Genomic DNA, 11,393 nt, shown 5'->3' on the forward strand with positions numbered 1-11,393 from the left:
GGGCGCCCGGCGGGAGTCCTGGCCGAGGCCGGGACAGGTCGGGACTGCGGGGAGGGCCAGGTGTCCCAGGTGTCCCACGTGGTCCCGGAACCTGGGTGCCCCGCACCCGGGGCACTGAGTTGGGCGGTTAGGCCCCCAGGTTTTGGCTCAAGCTCAGACCTGACTCCCGGCCGGTGCGTGCGCGGAGGGAACTGTAAGTCAAGTCAAGGTGGGGACGGAGGCTTTAGAGCGAGAATTTCACCCACCTGCACACGTGGGCGGCGTCAGCGGAGACGCTTTCATCCTAGGCCCTAGTAACTCGGGGAGGCATCGTTTCCGGTAAGCAGCCCTTCGGAACTGTAGTCCTGCACATCAGTTCCTCTTAATGTTAGCGACCAGATCGCCCGCTGGAATGCAAAGCCCTGTTGTGGTGCTCACTGTGCACCGTATTTTTGAGAGTGGCCGGCAGAGTGCAGTTCTCCTGTTCCCTTGACAGCGGCCTGCCTCCTTGATGGTATTTAGATAGTGATTGAATTGTGACCGGGTCTGTTCTGAGATGAGGTCAGTGGGATCAGAACTTGTATACGACTTAGGTCTTTTCTTGCTGTTTCCGGATGAGGCGCTTTTACAACAGCAGTATTCTGGCCTTGTAGGAAGCTGAGGGGGCACAGCCGTGCCTTCCCAGGTGGGGAGGACACTCACTGCTGTACTTTCCCTGCCTCCGTGACCGTGTTCAGTTGTGGGATCTCAGATTAGGAGGAACACGACCGAATTCCGTTATATTCCGAAGGAGACCACGGGGATGGGAAATCCACTCTGATTTGGTAGAACCAAAAGATGAAAGTTCTGCAGTCGTGGAGAGGGGGCGGGGAACAGGCTGTTTTCCTGATGTCTGAGGGACGGTCATGTTGGAGGGATTACCCTCATCCAAGATTTGAGAGCCCAGGCCACACCTGAAGTTCTAGGGAGGCAGATTTCAGCTCTGTACTTCTGGGATTGCTGGGGCTGTGTCAGAGAGGTTTTAACAGGCTCCAACAGCAGCCAGTAATATTGGGTAATGAAGGTTTCAGTAATGGGAAGCGTTGGAGAGGGTCAGACGTTTCAGGTAGGAGCCATAGTCTGATTTGGTTTTGAGGCTTCACTCATTCCAGCCCCTTGTAACTTGTGCTTCACCCCCACATCTTTAAATTAGGTTCATCTTTTTTTACACATGGGGTGATAGATTGTGAGTTTTTACAGCTTTTTGGTTCGTGCAGTGTCTGTAAATTCATTTGCACTTGTGAGGTAGGCAAGGCAGATGTTAAGAATCCTTGTTTTACCTGTACATGCATTCTAGGAAAGAAGACTCTATATTCCATCCATGCACATATATGGCCTTATTACTTTTACCAGAATTAAACTGCTTTACTTGGTCACTTGCTATAGTGTATTTAGTTTAGAGCCCGTGGGAGCATCCCATGAGCCACCCGAAATACTTCGTGAAAATTTGATTTTACAACTTTTGGACTAACATGAATTGAGTAGTTACTAAGAGGCATTCTCTTCCAAGCTAATGATGTTATTGCTATAGACTTATCTTCATATAGCTAATAGTACTAGGAAGCATAGTTTGATTTTTGCCTTACTGCAAGGTGGAAGTACAAATGTTGAGAAATGCCCTCAAATTGTGTTCTTCATAATTGTATAATCTAGAAGTAATCCTGAATTGATGTATCAGATGCTTTGTGCCGTGTTTGCATTTTCTTTATTGATTTTTTTTTTAGAAAAATAAAAAAGAGAAGCCAAAATCTAATAAGACTGAAGAGGCAGCAGAAGAAAAGGAAGAAGCCATTTCCCCCAAAGCTAGAAAAGTTAAAAAGAAAGCAGAGCCTTCTGAGGTCGACATGAATTCTCCTAAATCCAAAAAGGCAAAAAAGAACGAGGAGCCATCTCAAGATGAAGTTAAACCCAAAAAGGCAAAAAAGAACGAGGAGCCATCTCAAGATGAAGTTAAATCCAAAAAGGCAAAAAAGAACGAGGAGCCATCTCAAGATGATGTGATTTCTCCTAAAATCAAAAGTGTAAAAAAAACAAAGGAGTCCGTGGAAAAGAAAGTTTCCTCTAAAACCAAAAAAGTAAAAAAAAGTGAGGAGCCTTCTGAAGAAGAAGTGGATGCTCCTAAACCCAAGAAGATAAAGAAAGAAAAGGAAATGAATGGAGAAATTGGGGAGAAAAGCCCCAAACTAAAGAATGGATTCTCTCATTCTGGACTTGACTCTAACTCCAGTGAAGCTGCCAGTGAAGAAAGTAACAGTGAGTTGGAGCAGGTGAGGTTGAGATATGTATGATTTCAGATAAATAAGTAGGTAATCACTACATACTTAACAATGGGAGGAAATTTGATATGTTAGCGCTTCATGGGGTCTGTTGAGCCTAGAGTCAGAATGCCTCCTTGCAAGTAAGCAGATCTGTTTAAGTTTGGGGAAAATCTCTCCAGATGCCAGCAGCTTATTTGTAAGTCAGAAATCAACAGGAGGGATGTAGTCATGTGAATAGGCCCTCCTTCTCTTAGGGGTTTCACTAAGCCAAGATTAAGTAGGATTGTAAGTCTCTGTTTAGGCTGTTAACTAACTTGAGTTGGACAGGATGATTAAATAAATCTGCTTGGAAGCTAATTCTGACAGCTTTCAGAATCTCAGGAAAGTCCTAATTTAATAAACAATTTTGTGTTTGTAGGTCATGATCAACATTTAAGAATTTTTTTTTGATTATTAAAAATAATATGTGATCTAGAGAATTTAGGAAATATAGAAATTTATTTTTAAAAGTTTCCTTAGAATTTCTGCATTCAGTAATTCAGTGAATATTAAGCACTTTTCAGGTACAGAAGTAACCTGTTGATTTTGGTATTTCCTTGCTGTACTTTATATATGGAATTATCTTTTTTTTAATCAGATTAGGATTGTACTGTATGCAGTATTGTATCCAGACTTTTCTACTTTTATATAAGCATTTCCCCCACTTGTTAAATATTTAATTTATTTTAATTATTTATTAAGTAAAAATATTAAATATTCTTAATGGTTACATAATCCATTACTTAAATTTTTGTAAATTCACATAATTATTGGGCATTTTATTTGCCCAATTTGTTGGGCATTCATATTTTTACTATCAATGCCACTGTTTGGTCCTTATTTTCTGTGGATGTATGAGAGATGTTGCTGTGGAAAAGGGCTAAGACCTGTGCAACCACATAGTTGTTTGGAATGGCTATGGAATAGTTCTTAGTTGAGACTGATCCTGCCTTCACTAGCCATACATAGTATATGTATGGTATATATTTGCAACAGATTTTTCACCTAGGGTTTTACAGATTATTTCCTTTTTATTTTTTTTACTTTTTATTTTTTAAATATATTTTTATTGATTTTTTGCAGAGAGAAAGGGAGAGAGATAGAGAGTCAGAAACATTGATCAGCTGCCTCCTGCACACCCCCTACTGGGGATGTGCCCTCAACCAAGGTACATGCCCTTGACCAGAATCGAACCTGGGACCCTTCAGTCCGTAGGCTGACGCTCTGTCCACTGAGCCAAACCGGTTAGGGTGATTATTTCCTTTTTAGACCTTCATTTACTCATAAGGTTTTTGTGTCTTTTGGGTTGATTGAGAAAGGTATGTTAGAATAGGTTCTTTAGTTTCTTTCTCAGAAGGCTTCTCTGTATTAACCTGCAGGGGTAAAGTTACTGATTTCTTTCTGTGGCCCTTTACTTGATAGGAAATACCTGTGGAACAAAAAGAAGGCGCTTTCTCTAATTTCCCCATATCTGAAGAAACTATTAAACTTCTCAAAGGTAATATTCTTAGAATATTGTATAAATTAGAACATATTATTTGGAAGCACTCCACCGTATTTGTTGAGAGGAACTAGGATGTGTTCTTATGTGCAGCCATATAATGAAGATCTATATATACAACGTAGGACTACACTAGGGATGGCCTTTGTTGACTCTTAAACAGGTGGTTAACATTTATTCAGAAGTGTAATGACTGATAATGCCGCTGCAATTAAACAGTGATACCATGTTAATATTTTCATTTTTTTATCCTCTTCCACTTCTTGAGGTATCTCTAGGTTAATGATGCCAGCCTGGCTTAGAATTCATCTTAGCGGTGTGCCTGTGAATGAGCCAGGTGGTCACAGATGCTCAGCTGGGTGTTTTCTGAACCAGGTGTTGCACAGTCTGGACTTGGACTGCAAAGCATCTGATTCTCACCTTATACTGACCTGTGGATGACATTTCATGACAAGCAACTTAAACTCTTAAAATAATAAATATTTACTGTAATTCGGTGCTTTAAAGTATATTGATATTTTTCAGTCAAATAGCTTCTTCACCACTAGAATATATCTGAACCTGAATTTGTAGATGTTGAGAAGGTAGAATTCCTCCTCCCGTATGGCTGATACTTGAAGAACTGCAATGTCAGATAACACGTTTAATCTGCTTACAGCCCGTGGGGTGACCTTCCTGTTTCCTATACAAGCGAAGACATTTCACCATGTGTATAGTGGAAAAGACTTAATTGCACAGGCGCGGACAGGAACTGGGAAGACTTTCTCCTTTGCCATCCCTTTGATTGAGAAGCTGCTGGCGGAACTGCATGACCGGAAGAGAGGCCGTGCCCCTCAGGTAACTCAGACCCCACCAGGGGCTCCAAATTCGCACAGCAAACATCTCTTGGGCATTGTTTACAACCCTACTGTTTTGTATAGGGTTCTCCTTAAAGCCTTTTTTGGGTATTTACTGTATATCTGTCTGCAGGTAAACCTGGATAATTCTTTTAAAGTGTTGGCCACAGCCCTGGGCAGGCAGCTCAGTTGATTGGAGCATCATCCCAATACGCCAAGGTTGCAGGTTAACTCTCTGGTCAGGTCACATTCAAGAAGCAACCAATGAAGGCATATATAAGTGAAGCAACCCCCCCGCCCCCCGCCCTTCTCTGTCTCCTTCCCCAACTCACCCTCTCTCGCTCCTCCCTTTTCTCCCTTCCTCTCTCTCAAATCAATTAAAAAATTTTTTTATAGTGTTGGCCACAAATCCTATATATTTAAATATTGTAATCCATCCCATGGTTGTGACCACCTGTATTATTTATTAATGTTCACAATGTTTCTTTCAAACTATCAGATTGTCCCTAGGGCTCACGGGTTTGGTCAAGTGTCTATCATTTTTACTTGAAGTGGAGAAAGCATTTATTTATTTATTTATTTTTAAAGACACAGGCATTTTTATTTATTGATTGATTTTAGGGAGAGCTATGTATATATAGACAGAAACATCGATTTGTTGTTCCACTTATTTATGCATTCATTGTTTGATTCTTATATGTGCCCTGACTGGGATTGAACCCACAACCTGGGCATATCAGGATGATGCTCTAAGCAACTGACCTACCTGGCCAGGGCGAGAAACCCGTTTTTAGTAGCGATGCATGAGTGGAAGGAGAGACACGCAGAGAGGTGAAGAGGCCAACCTCCCTACTTCACTAAAATGCCTGTGTTGTCACATTGGCTGGAGGTTCTTGTCCCTGAATTTCTGGCCCCACCTCACTTGTTTACTGGCCTTTGTGACCATGGTTCCGTCTCATTAATTTATTTGTTTACTGCTGTTAACAAATACAGAAGTAAATGAATTATTCTGGCACCTAGAATACCGTCTGGCACATAGTGGATATTCAGTAATATCTGTTGGATGAATGTATTGGGTTGTTGCTCTTAAATCCTATTTGTGTCAGGTTGTTACCTTACTGGAGGATCTGTCGTGGTTTCATGTTGTGTGTCCTGCTGGATCAAAGACTGCTCCAGGGTTCAAAGTCCCTCATCATGTTGGTCCTGCCTTAGGTTCAGGTCACAGGTTTTGGAGCCAGGCTCTTTTATTTATTTTTTATTTTTTTGTTAATACTTGCCCGAGGATATTTATTCATTGATTCGGCCCTTTAAATACAGTTCCTCATGTTGTGACCCAACCATAAAATTATTTTCGTTGCTACTTCATAACTGTAATGTTGCTACTGTTATGAATCATAATGTAAATATCTGATATGCAGAGTGGTCTTAGGCGACCCCTGTGAAAGGATCGTTCGACTGCCAAAGGGGTTGCGATCCACAGGTTGAGAACCGCTGTTTTAGGGAGAGTGGAAGATAGAGGGGAAAGAGAAACATTGATGTGAGAGAAGCACATCGATTGGTTGCCTCCTGCACGAGCCCTGACAAGGGCCCAGGCCGGGGAGGAGCCTGCAACCACGGTACATGCCCTTGACCAGAATCAAACCTGGGACCCTTTGGTCCTCAGGCCGACGCTCTATCCACTGAACTAAACCAACTAGGGCTGGAGCCTGACTCTTAAATCCAGACTCAGCTTCTTCTTAGCCTTTGGTTTTAGAAATCTCTTGTGTATCGTAAATATTATAGGTGAATACCTTGTGAGAATTGAATGAGAATATTGCATATTAAGCATTTAGTAGAGCCTGAGGCACAGTAAAAGCACAGATATTAGCTAATGTTATTAGCGGTGTTGTTCCTTTCTTGGCATGCTGTTCTTTAAGTACCAGCAGCTCCATGAACATAGCCCCAGTTGCTCAGCCTGCTCCGTGCAGCCCTCCTGGAGCACCATACCTTTGGGCAACTACTTTTCTTCTGATTGGGGAGATCACAGTTGTTTCTTCTGAGTAGGCTTGTTGGAAACTATATTATCCTTCCACACACACAGCACATTACAAAGCACATGTTTTGAAAATACTTGTTACAAATTAAATTTAGTTTTTTCTTTTCAGGTACTGGTTCTTACACCCACAAGGGAATTGGCAAATCAAGTAAGCAGAGACTTCAGTGACATCACAAAAAAGTTGTCAGTGGCTTGTTTTTATGGTGGAACTCCCTATGGAGGTCAAAGTAAGTAAATTCAAAAGTGAGGAAAGGAAAATGCCATTCACTGTTGGATGCCCCGGTTAGATCCAGCCTTGACATCCGGCTTTACCTGGTCTAATCATCTGGTGGTTTTCTTTGTCATTATTGTTTAAAGTTGGTCAGTAACACGGTCCTGCCTAATGATGTGTCAAATCCTGTGTATCCTCCTTAGGACTTTTGTACTCTCTATGTTTATCTAAAGGCTGTAAAGGTATCTTACTGAACCCCAAGGACAGAGTCCAGTTGGGCCCTTGGAACTAGAAACTCGGAATTGAAGGTTACTCCCCCTTCCCCTTTTTTTATAATAGGTTTTTATTGATTTTTTTTTTTTTTTTAGAGAGAGAGGAAGGGAAAGGGAGAAAGAGGGAGGAAAATCAATGTGAGAGAGAAACACTGATTGATTGCTTCCCATATGCAACCCCAACCAGGCTGTGCCCGCAACCCGGGCATGTACCCTGACTGTGAATGGAACCCACCACCCTTCAGTCTAAGGGCCGGCGCTCTAACCACTGAGAAAACTGGCTAGGGCATGTCTTGGTATCTTTATCTTCAATCCTTAGCATGTTACCTTGTAGTTGGTAAAAATTTTAGAGTAAAAATATTTGTGATTGGTACCCTAGCCTAATAAAAGGACTTAAAAACCAAGCATATCTTATCGTTATGTTCTCTATAGTTGAACGTATGCGGAATGGGATTGACATCCTGGTTGGGACGCCAGGTCGAATCAAAGACCACCTGCAGAATGGCAAGCTAGAGCTCACCAAGCTTAAGCATGTTGTCCTGGATGAAGTGGACCAGATGCTGGATATGGGGTTTGCTGACCAAGTGGAAGAGATTTTAAGTGTGGCATACAAGAAAGGTAAACTCCAAGGAATTGATAAAGGATAAGAAGGGTGGTGATTAAGTAGTTTTCTAAGAGTTAAATGAAGCTTTAGGAAATTGGGAAGTGACTTACTTTATTCAGGAAAACTTGAATTAAAAATAATTCACGATTTATCAGAAATGGGGGAAATTTGAGAAAGTAAGGAGAATTTCCTATCTACCAGTTCGGTGTACTTGACTTTTGGTACATTTCTTCCTGACTTTGTGCTATTGTATATAAGTGTGTGTGCATTAATGTAACCCTACTGTGCATATACAAATTAGGCATAGTAGTCCGTGAAGTGGTTGTGCCATGATTTAATTCCATCTATGTGTTTTAATTTTTAGATAATATAAATTCTGCTTACAAACATTTTTTTTGTGCAGATAGCTTCCTTTCACACCACAGTGTTTGGAATTAGTTTTTTAGGATAGATTTCCAGAAGTGAAATTACTGAGTTGAATGATACATGAATGTTCATGCTCCTCAATAGTTATCATCAAGTTGCTCTCAAAAGGGTTCTATGAGCTTACACTGCCATTTGAAATATATGAAAGTGCAATGAATTGGTGTCTTGTGTTTTTTTTTTTAATCTTTATTGTTGAATTCGCCCCCACATCCCACCCCAGGGTGTTTTTCACTTGGTAGGATTTGTTATAATGGACAGATTTTCCTTGTGGTTCACAAAGGCCAATGGTCAGAAAGAAAATAAGTTTCAAGTGCTTTTGCTATTTCAAGGATTCTTTTTAAAAAAATATATTTTTACTGATTTCAGAGAGGAAGGGAGAGGGAGAGAGAGATAGAAACATAAATGATGAGAGAGAATCATTGATTGGCTGTCTCCTGCACACCCCCTACTGGGGATTGAGCCCGCAACCTGGGCATGTGCCCTTGACCGGAATCAAACCTGGGACCCTTCAGTCCACAGGCCGACACTCTGTCCACTGAGCCAAACCAGCTAGGGCTATTTTAAGGATGCTTTACATAAATTATTTAGGCAGTATTTATTTGCCTGTTGGTAACCTGTGTCTTAATGCCTGGCTTGGCCTAGTGGTTGCTGTAGAGTGTTGATGGAGCCTAGAAGAATTGGGTTAGGTGGAATACTATGTAGGCTTGTTTGGGTTATTCATACTAACTTTTTTACCCCCAAAGATTCAGAAGACAATCCCCAGACACTGCTTTTTTCTGCAACTTGCCCTCATTGGGTATATAATGTTGCTAAGAAATACATGAAGCCTACATATGAACAGGTGGACCTGATTGGTAAAAGGACTCAGAAAGCAGCAATAACTGTGGAGGTAAATGATTCATTTAGTTGCTGGAATTAGTAATAAATTGTATATCATTTTTTCCTGTCTGATTTTGATAGTTTTAAGATTGGCAAATACAAAGTCTTTTTCTAGATAAACACAAATCCATGTGAAAAGCCAAGTAAAGACATATATGGTATCTGTGTTTTCTAAGTTCATTTTCTGGTAGTTTGATTTCATAATTTTTTTGGAACCTAAATCTGTCTGAATGATCTAAACAGAAATTACCCCTAGGCTTTAAACACTAGAGGGCAGAGGAGAGATCTAGTGCTTTGTGTTGAAGCTGTTTTCATCTTAGAGTCAGGTACCTACCTGAATTCATTTCACCCAAGGAGTAGAATGTAACTGACTACTGATTGCATTTTTAAGTGGATGAAAGAACAAAACATAGAAACGTTTTTCTTGTTATTTGGTTTCCTGTAGGAATCTAAATGGTATTTCTTTTCCTGCATTTTCATGGTTTACGTCAGAAAGTAAAGAAGTCAGATGCTCTTTGGAGAAATGGAAGGAGCCCTCTGCTTTCATGGTTTAGTTTTTTCTCTAAACAGTGGTATAGTCTGCTCTAGGCAGGCTTAAGTACTGCTTCTAGCACCTTAGTGGTGAACAGGTGATTTCAGGTTCCAGGTATGTTTATGAAATTGACCTTTTTCCCCTCTCTTTTAAGCATCTGGCTATCAAGTGCCACTGGACTCAAAGAGCAGCAGTTATTGGGGATGTGATCCGAGTGTACAGTGGATTTCACGGGCGCACTATCATCTTCTGTGAAACCAAGAAAGAAGCCCAGGAGTTGTCTCAGAATACGTCCATGAAGCAGGTTAGTCCTTCCTCTCCCTTTCCTTTAGGGAGGAAGCATCTTTTATTTTTCATATTTTTACTAGAGGCCCGATGTACAAAATTCGTGCAAGGGGCTCGGCCCTTGCAGTTCTGGCTGCCTTGGCTGGTCCTCACAGCCCCGGCTTCATCTGGAAGGTCATCCGGACAGTTATCCAGAATGTCATCCAGACGGTCGTTTGGCTGTTCAGTCTAGTTAGCATATTAGCTCTTTATTACATAGGATTGATTTCAGAGAGGAAGGGAAAGGGAGAGAGAGATAGAAACATCAGTGATGAGAGAGAATCATTGATTGGCTGCCTCCTGCACAACCCGTACTGGGGATTGAGGCCAAAACCTGGGCATAGGCCCTGACCAGGAATCTAACCATGACCTCCTGGTTCATAGGTTGATGCTCAACCACTGAGCCATACCGACTGGGCAGACAAATCATCTTTTAATTAATAGAGTATACATGTTAGAGCTCACCTAACCTGTCAGTCTCATCTCAGAGATGAGGAAAAAGTGGCTTAAACCCAAAGTTACACCAGCTAATAGATTTGATCACTCTTATCTGGTGTTCTGTACCTTTTAAATATAGGTGGGTGAATTTGATTTAATGACCAAAGATTAGAAATAGTTTTGAAGCTTGTCCATGTAAGGCACATGTTTTCTTTCCACTTTGTATTATTTTCAGTAGAAGTAGCACCAAAATATGAATCTCTTTGACAGACCTCATTGGTGATGTAAAAAGTACCCATATTGTTGGATCTGGATTCTTATGCTAGCTTATTTCTTTGGCAGGATGCCCAGTCATTACACGGAGACATCCCACAGAAGCAAAGGGAAATCACCCTGAAAGGTTTTAGAAATGGTGATTTTGGAGTTATGGTTGCAACCAATGTTGCTGCACGTGGATTAGACATCCCTGAGGTTGATCTGGTTATACAATGTTCTCCACCAAAGGTAAGTGTTTTATATTTTTGTTTTGCTGTTTCTTTTGGGTACTAAATGGAAGTTGTATCGTTTACTTTCATTTGATTAATAAAAGCCATGTCTTGAATGCTAGGGGTGATTTTAAAATTTATTGTGAGGCTCTCCCCTGAGAGGTAGTGCAATTTTGAACTGGACTTTTGAACATGGGTAGGATTTAGATGGGGTGGCGGTAGGATGGATAAGTTCATGAGCTAGAAGATAGAGAAGGAAGAAGAAGCTTGTAGTTAGCAGTTTCCATGGTTAAAATACTGGGGTTTTTTTTGGGAGATTAGAACCTATAAGTGAGGACCCTGAAGCACAATTTACGTGGTGTGGACAGTACTTGAAATTAATAAAAGACGGTCTGAAGGAGCCTGTTACTATCATATCACTTCACCTCCCCTCAAACTGGCAAATCCCTCAGGATTAAAGGATGGAAAAAATACCTGATTACTATGATCACAAGTGATCAATTCTTTTTTTTTTTTTTTTTTTTTTTTTTTTTTT

The 11,393-nt window shown here is 40.9% G+C and overlaps 1 protein-coding gene across 2 annotated transcripts in view; it reads left to right on the forward strand.

Annotated features, from left to right (window-relative positions):
* The window catches only part of DDX21 (DEAD (Asp-Glu-Ala-Asp) box helicase 21), a 21,823-nt gene that overhangs the window by 441 nt on the left and 9,989 nt on the right, over positions 1-11,393 (forward strand). Inside the window, exons 2-10 of one of the 2 annotated variants that reach the window (XM_014548182.1) lie at positions 1,743-1,962; positions 2,011-2,285; positions 3,738-3,813; positions 4,475-4,653; positions 6,797-6,914; positions 7,603-7,788; positions 8,944-9,089; positions 9,766-9,915; positions 10,716-10,877. In XM_014548182.1, coding sequence (XP_014403668.1) covers positions 1,743-1,962; positions 2,011-2,285; positions 3,738-3,813; positions 4,475-4,653; positions 6,797-6,914; positions 7,603-7,788; positions 8,944-9,089; positions 9,766-9,915; positions 10,716-10,877 — 1,512 coding nt within the window. Of the gene's footprint in view, positions 1-1,742; positions 2,286-3,737; positions 3,814-4,474; positions 4,654-6,796; positions 6,915-7,602; positions 7,789-8,943; positions 9,090-9,765; positions 9,916-10,715; positions 10,878-11,393 lie in introns of both variants that reach the window. The other variant, XM_005876811.2, reaches the window with a different exon arrangement.

Source organism: Myotis brandtii, unplaced genomic scaffold (genome assembly GCF_000412655.1).
Source record: "Myotis brandtii unplaced genomic scaffold, ASM41265v1 scaffold499, whole genome shotgun sequence".
Classification (NCBI taxonomy): Eukaryota; Metazoa; Chordata; class Mammalia; order Chiroptera; family Vespertilionidae; genus Myotis; species Myotis brandtii.